General features: G+C 41.2%; 1 protein-coding gene across 3 annotated transcripts in view; it reads left to right on the top strand.

Annotated features, from left to right (window-relative positions):
* The window catches only part of insyn1 (inhibitory synaptic factor 1), a 105,485-nt gene extending 89,765 nt beyond the window's left edge, over positions 1 to 15,720 (top strand). For all 3 annotated transcript variants that reach the window (XM_061765679.1, XM_061765681.1, XM_061765678.1), the window contains one exon: positions 13,870 to 15,720. In XM_061765679.1, coding sequence (XP_061621663.1) covers positions 13,870 to 14,676 — 807 coding nt within the window. In that variant the 3' untranslated portion in view covers positions 14,677 to 15,720. The remainder of the gene's footprint in view (positions 1 to 13,869) is intronic.
* Positions 15,721 to 17,120: the final 1,400 nt, after the last annotated feature.

The raw sequence follows: 17,120 nt of genomic DNA, 5'->3' as shown, positions 1-17,120 counted from the left end.
AAACAAGTAATTTCTCATGTATAATGCACATTTTTTCCCCCCAAAAATTGTCAAAAGTCAATTCAGCGCATTGTACATAGGTATAGGGGGGGGAAAAGGTCTAGCCTACACATTCATTCAAATATGACAGGGGTACGTATGACTGCATATTAATTTCACTTTCATTCCAATATGCTACTGCCCCCTAGAGGTTATGAGGAAGGTGTATACTTTCATTCCAATATGCCACCGCCACCTAGTGGTTATGAAAAAGGTGTAGCCTACACTTTCATTCCAATATGACATGGGTACGTATGACGGCATATATGTACACTTGTGCTCATCAGTTTACATACCCTGGCGGAATTTGTGAAATATTGTTGTTGTTTTTTTATTATGACTGATGACTGAACAACAACCATCATGAGTTTCTTCATGGTTATGTGTTGTTTAATGATAATGCTTTTCTGAAATGCTTAACCATTTAATTTGAATCCCATTAAAATAAAATTAAATCTGTTTCGCCTGGCCCTTCATGTTTTCTTTAAAGAATTGTAACCATCTTATTAATTCTGCCTGGCTAATCAAACATATGAGCACAACTGTGTGTTTTCTCATTTACTCAATAAAAATACAGCTGTGAATTTCAAAATATGAGCAAGTAAATAAGAAAGAAAGAGGTTTTCCAGAATTTTTAGGTCAACTTTCGGGGTGCACATTATACACGAGAAATTACAGTACACGCCTGCATTTACTGTATCTCTCTTCAGAATATGATGAATGCATGTTACAACAGATTACACTTGGGGGAAGGAGGGAGAGCCAGGGCATTATTGATCATTATTGAAGGGCATTCAAATATAGAAATACAGTGGTGCTTTACATTGCCACTTGGCGTTTACTTGGAAAGTAACTTTAAAACAAAGAGAATGACATGTTTTGCATTCCTGGGTGTTTTAATAGAATGTCTGTGACATGCTTTGGTGAAAATACCCGAGGAAATTACAGCAGACTTTTCACCCTCTCTAATCAGCCAGTTTTGGGGGGACTTTTATGTATCATGCAAATGAGCCAACGTGAGTACGGCATGAACTTAGTCACTTTGCTCTTCTTTGTGTAGGTTGGTACTATGGTTAATTATTTTTAAAATAAAATGAATATAGGGGTTTTCTGACTAACCTTTGCGTCCAAAAACACTGTACCTCTGCATAGGTTTTGACTTTGACACACAGTTATAGTGGTTCTGTGGCGCTTATGGAAAAAGAAAATGGTGGATTTTTGCCCAGGTAGCAGCCAGGTCATGGTTGAAAAAACTTAATATTTTAATTATCTCTAATGTGACATCACAGTTGGACCAATATATGAATGACTTTTCTTTTTCTAACATTTTTTGGGGGGTTGGGGGGGGGGGGGGGGGAGGTATATGAAAAAAAGATGTCACGCGGCAGAAAAGCAATACTTTTGTCTGAATTAAGCTCCTCAATTAACTTCTACATAGTCCCTTGGCACCAAGATGCAATAAGATAGCGCCAAAGTAATATATTGATCGCTTTGACCTGAGCACAAAACAGCAAATCGTTTCCCCAAAAAGTCTGAGAATAGGTGACTTTGCGAACACCAAACTGTAAATATGCGGGGGTTCTCTGTATTTGTACATCACCAATTAAAAATGATTTGTTCCATGTATGTATGTATTATATGTCCCATTTAACTGATACCTAAGTCAACAAGCTTTGGGTAAGAGGGCATTATTTACTGCAAGGCTTGATTTGGTACAACAACATGGTTGCCAAGCTCAAAGGCACTAAGCAGGCAAAAGGCAATATTTGTCAGTAACATTTTAACATCCATAACTGCCATACAAGTGCAAGAAAAAAGAAAAGGTTAACCATTGCTACAATCAAAAAAACATTATTAACTGAGTATAAAAAAAACATTAATAGATGGACATGGTGACTAACACTTGGTGCAGGAGTCTCATCACATGAAGATGAGGTCTATCGTATGGTGTTAATTTGTTTTTATTTATGATTGAAGTCACATTGTACTGAGCAGCAATAGTGGTGCTGTACCTGGTAGGTACTGTTGTTTTGGTTAGCAATTGAGAAACAAAAGGACCAAACACTGAATGGAATGATTTATTCCCTTGAACGTCGTTCTCTTTTGTTTTGTTTTCTCTCCCAACAACAGAACAGAATGTAATAAGATTCAATGACATCTGACGCTCAAAAACGCTCCCAAAATGCAATTGGAAGGAAAGGTGTTCAAGAGAGTGGACTTTTGTGTTTTCTTTTTTGCAGGCCAACAAGTCTGGGATGATAAATGAGCTGTCAGGGGATGAAATAAATCACAACAGCACTATGTGAGTGCTCTATTCACATGTTAAGAATTTGAATGAGGATAAGGTTGTGTTGAGAATACAGTGGTGCGTTTAAAAAAAAGTTACTATGAAATCCTTCGAAGAACTTTTTTTTCCCCATACACAGATGCATTGGGAACGCTTCAAATTGTATTCCATATATTTTGAAAAAAGTGCTATTAGTATCAAATATAGTTTTCCTTTACAGAAAGGAAACTACTATTTGCAAATAGTGATATTTTTACAAGTGTATATGCGATCATGGTGGAGCTTAGCTGCATCCAGTGCAGGTGCAGCAAGAAATAATGACGATGAGATGTGTTCGAATGGCCCCCAACAAACGCGTTTCTCCCTGTATTTTCTTCCCTGGGAACCAAACAAAGGAGACGCTAGACACCGGATGCTTTATAATTAACAAGCAAGCACTGCAGAGCCCTGTGAAAACGACGCGTGGCGCCCGAACAGATGGCGCGGGTCCACTCGAACGCAGTAATGAAGTTCACTCCTATGGTGCATTCGTTCTTTCTTTTTTTTAAGAGGCATTCAGCGAGAGTGTTACGTTTCATTTATCCTGGCAACTCACACCTGATTTATTTACACATGTACCAGCTGTACTGCCGTCCATTTAATTCGCCAGTAAATATGCAAATATACAACACTAAGCCCTAACTTGGGAAATGTAATTCTCTCCACAAGGATTATGTCGAAGATTGTTTTTTTCATCAATGGGGGGAATACGAGCCATATGTTGACCTGGCGAACAACATATTAATATACAGCCAAACCCGCTGTGTCTGTTTAAAAGGCAAATCCAATGCACATTTCGGTTTGAGTGGAAATTTGCTTTCCTTCTGCGTACTGACTGGTTACCACATCCGCCTCACAGGTCAGAGGTTGTGTGTTCAAATCCAGGCTCTGGCCTTCCTGTGTGGACTTTGCATGTTCTCCACGTGCCTGCGTGGGTTTTCTCCGGGTACTCCGGTTTCCTCCCACATCCCAAAAACATGCATGGTAGGTTAATTGAGGACTCAAAATTTTCCATAGGTGTGAGTGTGAATGGTTGATTGTCTGTATGTGCCCTGCAATCGGCTGGCGACCAGGGTGTCGGCTGGCATAGGCTCCAGCACACCCTACAGTGAGTGTGAGTGTGGTTTATTTATTTATTTATTAATTTTCTTCAGGGCTCTCCCTACTGGTGTGAAGTTCTCAAACTCAAGACCCGTGTCCTAGACCTTTTTCTGTGGCCCGTGTACACCTGGACATGACTGACTCTACTGATTATTCACATACATACACTATGAACAATGCCGTGAAAAAGTATTGGCCCCCTTCTCAAATTCTTATATTTTTCCATAGTTTCCCCACTTTGTTTAAGATCATCAAACAAATGTAAATATCAGACAGATATAACCCAAGTGAACTTTTATTTATTAAGGAAAAAAAAAACAATGACTTGCAGATTTTCGCTTTTTGCAAGCAGGTCTTTGCCCTTATCCTCCACAAGTAGCAGGGTAGCACTATTTTAAAAATACTAGTAAAAGTAGAGGTATTGATTCAACACCTGTATTGAAGTAAAAGTAAAAAAGTACATACTCTGAAATGTACTTAAAGTGAATATAGGATCTTTCAACTTGAGTAACATAACAATACGATACAACTTTCAATAATATCCATCCATCCATCCATCCATCCGTCCATCCATTTTCTGAGCCGCTTCTCCTCACAAGGGTCGCAGGCATGCTGGAGCCTATCGCAGCTATCATCGGGCAGGAGGCGGGGTACACCCTGAACTGGTTGCCAGCCAATCGCAGGGCACATACAAACAAACAACCATTCGCACTCACATTCACACCTACGGGCAATTTAGAGTTGTCAATCAACCTACCATGCATGTTTTTGGGATGTGGGAGGAAACCGGAGTGCCTGGAGAAAACCCACGCAGGCACAGGGAGAAGATGCAAACTCCTCACAGGCGGGGTCGGGAATTGAACCCCGGTCCTCAGAACTATGAGGAAGAGGCTCTAACCAGTCGCCCACTGAGCCGCCTTTTCAATAATAATGTTTTGTTGTTGTTTCATTGCAGTGTTTTCTGGTTAGTGACGACAAATGGGGAAGTGCCCGACGCCAGAGTTTTTAGCAGTAGCCACAGTAGCACCCCCTGGCAGCGATGAATGCTGTTCAGCCATTTCAGTTTGAGCATGAGTGTGATCGGAAATGAGTAGAGTGAGGAAGTCACAAGAAATGAGGATGAAGATGACGGGTGTGAAGAAACTCCAGTTGGTCATATTCAGTGGTGTATTTGAAGCTACTGCTAAAGTGGGCTCATCAAGTTACGTGGCCAGCGCCTCCCGTCTTTCGCGTCTTTTTGCTCACCTTTTGCTTGTCACACGCGGCCGTTTAGGCTCCTTGTGAAGAAAGAATAAAAAGAAAAAATCTGGGCTGAAGTGACGAGAACACAGCAGCGGATCTTTCGGCAGCTCAACTCTTCCGACCGCATCCTCCCACCGTTTCCTCAACTTTCTCTTTTTGGGAAAGTTATGAATGCTTACCTCCTTTTTTGCATTCCGTCCTGATTGGAAATTGCATCCAAAAGCATATGTCTGGTACTGTCTGCCCTAACGTGCATATTTCAGCTCACTTCTAACTTGAGAAAACACCGTGCATTAAATTGCAGATGTTTTGTTGTAGTTTTGACTGTGCATACACACACACACAAACACACACAGCAATATCAGAATATGCACATTCACATTTACTTTGTAATTCTTTTTTTTTTTTTAATTGATGTTCATGCTGTGGTTAAGAAAACAAGAAGTTACTCACTATTTACTCAGTACTTAGAGTAATTATTTCACTGTGTACTTTTTACTCTGACTCAAGTACTTTTTTGGAAGACTACTTTTTACTTTTACTTGAGTCACATTATTGTCAAGTAACAGTACTCTTACTTGAGTACAATGTTTGGCTATTCTACCCACCTCTGGAGCGGACATCCTCTATTTTACGTTTAAGCAAATTGTTTTCTCATCAGATCAGCCAGTGTCGCATTTGTTGCACTGGTCTTTCGTATTTTCACGTTGAGGTGCTTCAGGTCGTGGCCCTTGTTGCGTTTCCAGCGGAACCGCGGAGTACATGTAATATCGGCGACAAGAGCTGATCCGCTAGTACACCTACAATTATCTAATTAGTTTATGGATGTTAATGTTAAATGTATTAAGTGAGGGAGTGATGTTAGGAATTATGTCACAACACAGAATGAACTAACTTCAAATTCAGAAATGGCCAATAAAAATTGAAAAATACTGTACTTAATATTTTCCTGGAGAATGCATTTGGGATTGGCCTTTGAAGTTGGTAATAGTGAAAAATGAAGTGAAACAGACGTTGATTTTAATCAATTATTTTCTAGAATGAGAGTGCTTAAACAGGCGGATGCTATTCATGTGGCACAGCTTGAAGCAGGCATCAGGTGCCGGTGGAGATGGGCCTGGCTCAAGTTGGAGGCCATAACAAAAAGGCAAAGAAATGAGGCAAATTAAATTTTAATATTAAATTTGTATATCAACATGTACTTGAGCGGTGTAAATAGGTTTTTCTGCGTGAAGCAATATCTTCTTCTTTTTTTTGCCTCATTGTACTCTGCAGTCTTCCGGATTGCTTAATTTATGTAAAAATAAAAAAATATATATATAGTATAGTATATTTTTGTATAGTATAGTAATTATAGTTTTTGTCACCTTTTTCATGCCTTTGGTGTTTGCATGTCTGTGCTTTGCACACGCTAAAACATGGCGGCGACAGTGTATCATATTATGTTCTCAACAAAATCTTTTTGTTTTTTAACATTTTTTTAACTTATAGGAATAAATTATAAATATATACTACTGTATTTCAGTAGTAGAGGTCAGTAGTTGTAAAATTAAATGTATTTATCATTTCAATCTAGCTCACTTTAAGTACAAAAATTTAAAAAGGAAAAAAAGATTTTTACTGTCAATTATATACAATACCCATTTTAATATCCATCCATCCATCCATTTTCTGAGCCGCTTCTCCTCACAAGGGTCGCGGGAGCGGTGGAACCTATCCCAGCTGTCATCGGGCAGGAGGCGGGGTACACCCAGAACTGGTTGCCCCATTTTAATAACTTGGCAAAATTTTAAACAATTAAGAACTTTCCCACACAAAATGGTTTCCTTCTTTTATTAACTTACATAAGAAGGGGAAAAAAATCACCTTGTGCGCCACGTGTTGTTTAAGAGGTAGTTAGCATTGGCTCAGCTGTCAAAACGTATTCCCGTAGCTTTGCTAAAGTTGTGAATTGATTAAAAAAAAAATCTCAAAACTGAAAAAATACACCTTGTGTTATTTATGTGTTTTTTTCACATTAGACAGATATTTTTTTTATGCCAGAAGCTTGTGATTTGTAGGCTGGAGAGACAACGCATTTGCCACAATCATTCTTGTAGCTGACAATTTCCTAAATAACGCCTTGAATGGGGAATATCTTGCTTCTCTGAATCTGTTGTGTCATCGTCGTTAATGCTCCTGAATCACGTTCCTCCAAGTTGCTGCTGTGTCCCTGTTTATTCCAACTTAAAAGAGAAACCAAGATCTTAATCAATAAACTTCTTAACCATAGTCGACCTCCCTCTATTTGCGTGTTTTTTACATTGTGTTGACATCTGCAGAGGTTAAAAAAAAGTAACAAGCCAATTTTGACAAAGTAAGAAATAGAAAGTACCGTACCTACAGTATATCTGTTTTCAAATGTAGGGAGTAAAAGTTAAAAGGGTGTTCCAATAAACATAATTTTGCAGTGAACAACAAAACAAATAAATGAGTGTGTGCGGCATGCATTTTCAAAGAAATTCAATGAAAAGAACGCCAACTGGAAGGCACATTTGTATAGCACACAAAAAAAGGCAGAAAGAAAATGTCTGATTTGTGAAATCAGTGATAAAAGCGATATCATTTGAATATGTTGTATCTTTCATTTTCTTTTACACAAGTCCCATTTACAGAGAATGTATAGTAGTTACTCAGATATTCATTTTTCAAATTTTCTATTCTTTGGAACACGCTGTACAAGGAACTCAACGTTTATAAGTTAAAAGATATAAGAGACAAGAGATTTCTTGGTAGATAAAAATTGCACATAATTAAATGAAATGTATTTATATGATGAACAGTGTAAACATTTACAGGGTTTCACAGTTACAATCAGCCCACTGAAGGGAACCCTATTTCGAGACCCTTTTAGACTACCTGTAAAAGGCAGCATTTTTCCAGCTTTTTTTCTGTATAAATAGCCTCGATATGGAATGGTAGTGTGAAGTCGTCTGTAAATATGCCGCTAGTATCTGAAAAATGTCATAAGAAAACAGAGCACTTAGTACCAGTGAACTATTTGAGCAACCTTTAAATATCTTCATTTCCTGTAAGTTGCTGCTGAAGTCAAATCTCTTTCCATTACAATACAATTGTATGAAGCAGGCGCGGTGAATCTCTGGGTAGCCATACACTGTACAGTCATATAATACAGTCCGCCGTGCAGTTCTAAAAAGAAATAAAACCACGTAGGAACTGTGAGGAAAACGCCCCAAAACATTAAACATATGTTGATAATGTACAGTATAATAATGAAAATGTTCATCCTAAGGGTATTCAACATGCAGTAGTACACGTGATCACATTTGCAGATGCTTAATATCCTGTGGTTTTGACACCTCAGGCAGGCTTTAACACAAGCAAAGATTTGCTTTTTCGCGGCTGCTAATAGAGCTTCGTTTGCTTTTCCATCACACCACTTTGCATCCATGAATCCTTAATGTTTTTTTGGGCGGTTTTTGAAACTCCTTAATATGTCACGTGGGCAGGTCTTTAAAAAGGTCTTCGGAAAAAGCTCTTGGAAGACAAAGTAAAGAAGCCCCCAGCGGATGAATGTTCTCTGAGTGTAGAGTGAATAAAATGAATAGTATATATAGTATATATATATATATATATATACACTACTTTGGAAGTGTAGGATGTCAAAGTATTTCACATAAACGTTAACCTCTGCTTTTGTCATCAGCATCCTTTGGATGTTTGAGAACGACAGAGCACTTCAGATGGAATCGCACCGCTTTGCCACAACACACACTTGACATTTTAGCACCTTTAATCCGCACCTTGCACGTTTGATGAAAATCCATGGGCAAATGAAAACACTCAGCATCCATATGGTCGTAAATTATGCGTCTCTGTTTTGCAATGAAGGCTATTAAAGTGTTTCATGCACAAAAAAAGTGTAACATAACCTGTTCCTTTTCAAATTTGAACAGATTAGGAGAGAAATGTATTTCTAAAATGAACTGTCAAAAGAAATGTCTACCTTTAGATCATGAGTGGCAAGCAAATCACCGCTAGCCAGTTGGAGGTTGATTAATTAGTATGGGAAGGTAACAAAGCAGTCTCGATCCTCGCACAGTGGTCCTTTTTTGTCAAACATTACAAACCAATCCAAATTAAAATCCTTTGTTCACAAACAGCTGGGTTGTGTACCTCTTCCAGGTATGAAAAACCCTGGAAACGATATCAGGAGACAGTAGACTACTGACACATCCATCCTTTCATTTTCTATACCGGTTGTCCTCATCGGGGTCGCAGGTGAGCTGGATCTCCTCCCAGCTGTATTTGGGCGAGAGGCGGGGTACACACCAGACTGCCACCAGCCACATAGACAAACAACCATTCACAACTGTGAACAATTGAAAGTCTTCAATTAACCGAACAAACATGTTTTTGAAATGTGAGAGTAAGCTAGAGAAATGTCCACATAGGAGCGCTGAGCCTAGACTCAAACCCGCAACCTCAAAACTGTGATGCAGACTTGCTCACCACTAGTGCACCAATTATTTTTTGGGAGCTTTACTTGACCTACTTATCGATCTGAATGGCCCCTAACCCAAGTGCGCTTCAGCTTGAGGTCACGAATTGATGGCCTAACATTCCCCTTCAGAATTTTCTGGTAAAGAGAAGCATTCATGGTTCCATCAGTCATAGCAAGTCGTCTAGGTCCTGAAGTAGTAAGCCAGCCCCAGACCATCACATTACCGCCACCATGTTTGACTGTTGGTATGATTAAAATGCTGTGTTACATTTATACCAGACATAACAAGACATACACCTTCCAAAAAGTTAAGCTTTCGTCTCGTCAGTCCATAGAATATTCATAAAAGTCGTGGGACTCATTCATTCTTTTTTTGGTTAGAAGTGTTTTTTGTCTTGGAACTCTGCCATGGATCCCATTTCTTCCCCAGCTCTTCCTCATTGTTGAGTTCTGAATACTGACCTTAACTGAGGCAAGGGAGACTTGTAGTTCGTCAGGTGTTGTCCTGGGTTGTTTTGTAACTTCCTGGATGAGTCGTCGCTGGGCTCTTGGGGTAATTTTTGTAGACTGGCCACCCCTGGGAAGGTCCGCCACTGTACCATGTTTTCTCCGTTTGTGGATAATGGCTTTCACTGTAGTTCACTGGAGTCCTAAAGCTTAACAAAGGGCTTTGTAACCCTTTTCAGACTGATAGATATCAATTACTTTATTTCCCATCTGTTCTTGTATTTCTTACGACTGTGACATTTTGTTGCAGTTTTTTGAAACCTTTGATTAAACAGCCCTGGAGGTAATCAGGCTTTGGTGTGGTCAGTGATAATGAACGTAGCTCCCCCCCCCCCCCCCCCCCCCAAAAAAAATACAATTTATTAGCTACAGTTAATTCATGAGAGGCCATTACTTTTTTACACAGAGCCAGTAGCTTTGAATGTTTTTTTTTTCTTAATAAATAAAATAATAAAAATAAATAAAAATCATTTATAAATTGCTTTCAATGTTTACTTGGTTTATCATTGTCTGATATATACATTTGTTTGTGGGGAAACTATGCAACAACAACAAAAAAAGAATTTGAGAAAGGGGCAAATACTTTTTCACGGCACTGTGTTTGTAGGCAGTAAGAGCATGGAAAACGATCCTCTTATCTTACCAAAGACAGCCACTCTTCTTACTACTCTATTAACTCAGGGCCTAGCATGGGGATCAAAGTGTTTGGTGTTACGAGATATAGGTCCAACTCTTTGGAGTCCTGCTGCTCCAGGTCTTGATTTATGGCTGTGAGACCTTTACATTTACTAGTTTACCACAGTCTTCTGGTAGCAAGTTCCAGAAGAAAATCCTTGGCAACTTTGTGTCAAACAATAAGTTTGTTGAGGGAGCCCAAATGGGACATTTAATGCTAGACACTATGGCTAAGTATTCCAAGAACGATCTGACTCTTGGGTGCCACTTTGATGTTAAGTGGTCAAAACCCAGACGGAGCCCTCCGAACACCTGGATGAGAGTCCTATTCAGCCAAAGTAGTAGTAGTTACAAAATAAAACCAGTAAAAGTGCAAATGATCACTTAACAGAAGCAACACTTCTGTCCAGTCTTCTGCATGACTATTGGCGATCATCTCCAGTAATCATGACTCTGACACACTTGCTAACGCTTGACAAAAACACTGGAAGAGATACCAAGGAGACAGGCTGGTATAGTATTCCCTTTTTTTTGTAATCATCTCCTGGAATTTAGGTGCATGGTCACCATGCCAAAGTGTTGCACATGCTCCTGACATGCCCTGATTTTCTCTTTGTGAAAGCAACCAGATGCTCCTTCAGCAGCATTCTTAATTTAAATACCCACAGCCATCCCCGGTAAAACAAAGGGGTACTAACGCTGGGCTGAGTGGTTAAAATGTCTCCTAAAGTCAAGACTAGACTCTTCATTCATTTTGTTTACCTCCCAATGATAAATCGGTGGCGTGCAGTTGGAGGCTGGAGTTCAGCGTATATTCCCCTGTGGACTTTATGAAGCTGTCACTCTATAAAGTTTATGAAGCATTGACAACATTTCCTGATGACTGAAGAGACTTCATTTGCAACACAGTTAAGCAATATAGCAAAAGAATGGTAGTCAATAATCTTTTATGACTTTCTTTTTTGTTGTAAATGACGTCTTTGCGGAAGGCGCTGAGAACGATGATAATATCCGTGATTGTGTGTGGGAGTTATCATTAAAATTATCTAAAGATGCAGTGGTTGCCTCGACGTTCAGAGGAACGTGAGTCCCCTTTTTGCTATTATTCTCCTCCACTGCCAGCAGTCAAGAGTCAACTGTCGTCACAACACTTGATCAAATCAGAGTCAGGTCACTCCACCGCTCAAAGAGTCGCTTTAATGGAGAGGCAGGCCAGGCAGCGTCAGCCGGGGGTTTATTACTGTACCTCGACACCTGTCAGAGATGATTGGGCTGTGTAATTGAGGGTCAGAATGAAGGAGGCCACTTGTGGCTCCCTCGTCTCTGACATGACGCCGTGACGTAGAGCAATGGTCAGTAAAAATTCTCCGGAGAGCTTCGCCTGCTCAGTTCGGGTGGTGATTTGGGAAATGGAATCCATGCGGTTCGTCATTACAAGAGTGCTTCTCTCTAATATTCAGCTCCACCTGCTATCATGATTTATTTATCACGAGTGGGAACCCGTTCCTGCTCACCACCACCCCAAGTGAGTCCTCTGTTCACGCCATTTGGAAATGTGCTGGAACATCAGAGAAGGAATAAATCATTGTGGCTTTATGTATGTAGCACACCAGATTTTTGGTGGGCTGAGCTGTGCAAAGCTGTGAAGCCATGTGGGGGGAAACACAGATTGACCACAGCGTGGGCCCGAGCACAGCGGCTACATCAACATGGATAACGATAAACAAGACATCTGACCTTATTCTAATAAATTCCTTAATTTTATAGTGGCATCTATAAAATTCCTTTCAAAATCTCAAAAAAATTCAAAAAAGTTACTGAATTTACCCTGTGCTGTGCCTTAGCTCTGGATTCTGCTGTATTATACGCCACAGTCTCCACTTGGCTACAGCGATCAGCTTTCTTGCTGCCCTCCGATAAAAGCAGGAGAGCCTTATTCTCCCTTATTGTTTGTTAGCATCCATTCTGACCGATGTGTTTAATGCAGCAAGGTTTTCGCAGTTTCTCAATGACTACTGAAGAAGTACTTTTTTGAAGTGGAAATCTGATCGCTCTGAACCAAGGCAAACAGAGCAGAGTGAAAGGAGATTTGTAGATACTGTGCTGTGAAAAATTCCTGTCCTTCTTCCATTCCTCATGCACTCCCTATTGGCCCCGCTGTCCGTTTGTCTTCTAATATGGGAATAACTAGCATTTTGAGTCACTTACCATGTAGTGGGGGGGTTTGCAAATATTCACCCATTTTGAATTTGATGCCAAAAGACAGGGAAAGTTGAAGAATTCTCCCCCTCCCAAAAAAAACCTGTTTGGAACATTCCAAAGGTGAACAGGTTAATTGGAAACGTGAGATTCATGATTAAAGGAGCATCACAAAAGACTCAGTTGTTCACAAGCAAGGATGGTGCAAGGTTCACAACTGAGCAGGTAGTCCAACAGTTTAAGAACCACATTTCTCAACGTACAATTGCAAGGAATTTAGGGATTCCATCATCTACTGTCCATAACATCATCAAAAGATTCAGAGAATCTAGAGAAATCTCTGCACGTAAGTAGTAAGGACAAAAGCCAACTTTGAATGCCCGTGACCTTCAATCCTGTACGGTCACTGACGGTATAGTGGTTTACTTGCCTTATGTGCAGGCAGTGTAGGTTCAGTTGTCACTCAGTGACAGCGTGAGCACAAATGGTTGTCTATGTACTGTATGTGCATTTTGACTGAACATCCATCCATCCATTTTCTGAGCCGCTTCTCCTCACTAGTGTCGCGGGCGTGCTGGAGCCTATCCCAGCTATCATCGGGCAGGAGGCGGGGTACACCCTGAACCGGTTGCCAGCCAATCGCAGGGCACATACAAACAAACAACCATTCGCACTCACATTCACACCTACGGGCAATTTAGAGTCTTCAATTAATCTACCATGCATGTTTTTGGGATGTGGGAGGAAACCGGAGTGCCCGGAGAAAACCCACGCAGGCACGGGGAGAACATGCAAACTCCACACAGGCGGGACCGGGGATTGAAGACCGCACCTCAGAACTGTGAGGCTGACGCTCTAACCAGTCGGTCACCGTGCCGCCTTTGACTGAACAGTGACCAGTAAAGGGTGTACACGACCTCTCCAAAGTCAGCTGAGGTAGAATCTAACGAGCATTTTGGGCAGCACAGTGGCCTTGTGGTTAATATCTCAACTCAGGCCTTCTTGTGTGGAGTTTGCGTGTTCTAGCCCTGCTTACATAGGTTTTACTAAAGCCAACTAATGCAAGTAAATTACAGATAATGAGTACAAAGTGGCAAATGTGCAAATTAATGTGACGGGTAAAGCAAGTCTTTGCTTTACCCGTCACATTAATGACTTGACTCTACTTGCAAGTAATTTCCTGGGGACTTGCTTAAAAATTTGAAGGTTAAGAATCAAACTTACTATCACCTGCACAAATGAAACGTAGTCCCACCTCTGCTATTTTTCCTTCCAGGTGGTGGGCCAGATCGATAAACTGACATCAGACTTTGACTTTGACCTGGATCCAGATGACTGGACGGTAGCAACAGCGAGCAGCACGTCCAGCAGCGAGCGTGGCCTCGGGGAAGCCTTCCGCCTCGACTTCCTCAACGCTGACGTGTTGTCCGACAGCTGGGAGTTCTGCGGCTACCTGGAGTCTGCCAGCGGGGCTTGCGCCCGGATGTCCAGCGAGCCACCGATGGGGTACTACCCTCGAGCGCCCCCAGGCCGCGGGACCATACCCACCCAGACGCCCACCCTGCCCCCTATGGCCACCGCCTCTGTCTACTCACAGATGAACGGCGGGCTGCCAATCCCCAACGGGCCGCGCATCATCACTCCGGATTCATCCAGCGAAGAGGCTAGCAGCTCCACACACAGCCACAAGACAAGGGAGAGGGTCCGATTCAGTGACAAGATCCTCTACCATGCCTTGTGCTGTGACGACGACGACGAAGAGCAGCAGGAGGACCTACCAGACGACAAGAGCGGCCGTGGCACGCCTGACAGCGACAGTGAGGCAAGCCTCCTGGCTGAGCCGCTCACCCCCAAACGTTCTTCCTCTGAGCACTCGCTCCTCCACAACTGCTTCGACCCCTCTTACGTTCCCCCGTCAGCGAGAAGCATGACGGGAGCGCACACATTACCCAGGAAAGGCCTCCTGAACCCCGGCTGCCGCAAAAAACTGCTCAGAAACAGCAGCACACAAACTGTGTCGGATAAGAGCACCCAAACTGTACTGCCCTATATTCCAAGCAAACAGAAAACAAAGGAGTACTGAGCCAGCCGGAACCTCCCTCCGTTTATCATTCAGCTCACCACAAGGACTGTGCATTATTTAATATTTAATACATAGTTCATAGATTAATACATAAATAAATCGATTACTAAATAAAGAAATGATATATGGGAAAAAAAATCATTGTGCTCCCTAAATTGATTCCAAAACTCATTTAATCTTGGTTACGGAAGTGAATTTCAGGCACTATCTCCTAAACCCTTCACCATAACTCATAACCCGTACCCTAAACCATAACCCCGAACCTTGGTTCAAACCCATAACCCTAAAATTACCTCCAACCTTAAACATGTATCCCTAAACCTAATTCTAACCCCAACCCGTCACTCTTCCCCTAACCCCTATGTTAACCCCTATGTTAAACAAAACCCTTGCCCTAACCTTAACTCTCACCCCTAGACTAACCCTTAACCCTAACTCTAATCTAACCCTGATCCCTATATCTAATCATGAACCTTATCTTTAACGGAAATCCTAGCCTTTACCTAAACCCTAACCTCACCCATAACCCCTCACCTTAACCTCAACTCTTTAACCTCTAATCCCCAAACAATAACATTTACCCTAACCCCAAAGTTAAACCCTAACCACCAACCCAACCCCTAAATCTAACCGTAACCCCAAACTATAACCTTAATCCACAACAATAATATTAACCCTAACCCCCTAACAGCATCATTGCATTATCAGAGTTTTTCCACTTCTGGCTGTGGGCGAAGGGGAGAACAAAACGCTTGCCATTGTGGTATCAAGTCAAGTTTATTTATACAGCACAAATTCACAACAGAAGCCATCTCAAGGCACTTAAAGTCTAGACAAGAACAACTGAACCCCATGTGAAGAAGCGCATAAGGAAAGTGTCGAAACCAAACCAAGAGTCAGTGTGGGGTGACCATCTGCCTCTACTGGTTGGATTAATATGGAGAAGAATTGCAAGGAAAGTGAGCAGAAGGTAAGTCCCGTTATTTCTGCAGGTTTTCACACAAAGTTAGCATTAGTCAGCTAGCTTTAGTCAGCTAGGTTGTATAGGTTGTACCATAATACTATTTGAGTCAAAATGTTTGTTCTCCATCTACTTTGTGGTTGGTGCTAATAATAATAGCTGTGACTGCCTGGCACTATGATTTTCACAACATTTCAGGATGTTTTCCTATTGGTCAGTTCACTGACTGATTCTTCTGTTTACATTAACTAATTATGGAAAATTCGACTCATCTGTTAATGTGTTAAAGAAGATAGTCCGGGCATGGCCTCTTTTTGGTATGCTTTAGCTCTTGGTCCTTGCAGTACGATACTCCTTTGGCCCACCACCACCGAGTGACATGACTCAATGCTACTGGGGTGAACGTGAAAAAAATTACAGTTGGCACTCTAGCTGCACACCAAGCAAGTGAGCACAGCACATATACTGGCACGCTGCGACTGAAAAACTGCAAACCTCCTGGGTTTTTAGGCCCTACATATGACGTACTGTATTGTATTTAATTGTTTTAATTGAACAACAAAAGCATGGCATATATATATATGTGTGTGTGTACGTGTGTATATATATATATATATATATATGTGTGTGTGTGTGTGTATATATATATACGTATGTGTGTGTGTGTGTATATATATATATATATATATATATATATGGCGAGTGCAGGGCGGCATATTTAAAAGAGGGAGGTCTGTGCCACTGTGGACGTGAACACAGACAACTTCAATCATGTCCAATGAAAGTGGCTCCTCTCTTTAAAATGTGGCGCAATCACAGTCTCACATGGAGACGTCCCTATGCGCAACGTCATGATGCGTAATCTCAGGGATTCATGCATTGTCACTGCTCTTGGCTGGTGTGGCAACAGACAATGTGAGGGGGTACCCTTGTTAAATACAGTATGAACTGGTTGTGAACTGCTGGCGGCTTAAATATGTCCGCAGACCTCACCCCCAAATGTTTGTGTGACCCCCCCCCCCCCCCCCTCAGAACTGTGGGATATGATTTCAAAAATATAATAATAGTAATATTGGGTTCAATAAATAGATTTCTACAATGATGGAGGGTTTGGTGGCCACCGTTCACATATCTTATGAATTAAATGCAAATTAAATGCGTGCACCGGGCGCAAGTCAAATGACACACCATTGTTGGGCTGCAACACCCAGCCTGTCTGCCAAATTGGCAAACGCGCATCGAGCCTTGTGCTTGCACGAAAATCTGGATACGCCAGTTTTTGTGTTCTGCTGCAGATGCGCCATCAACGAAAAAAAAAAAACAATGGAGTGCTGGATCATTCTCTGCTCTTACTTTTTTTCTGATATTTACACTAGTTTAAAAAAGGAGTAATCTTTTTTTATATCGAAAAAGTGTCAAATCATGACACTAAAGTATTGAAAAGAACAGTGAATTTTGTGTATTGTTACACACTTGTATATAT

Source organism: Phyllopteryx taeniolatus, chromosome 2, assembly GCF_024500385.1.
Source record: "Phyllopteryx taeniolatus isolate TA_2022b chromosome 2, UOR_Ptae_1.2, whole genome shotgun sequence".
Taxonomy (NCBI): domain Eukaryota; kingdom Metazoa; phylum Chordata; class Actinopteri; order Syngnathiformes; family Syngnathidae; genus Phyllopteryx; species Phyllopteryx taeniolatus.
This window is presented reverse-complemented; position numbering and strand designations above follow the sequence as displayed.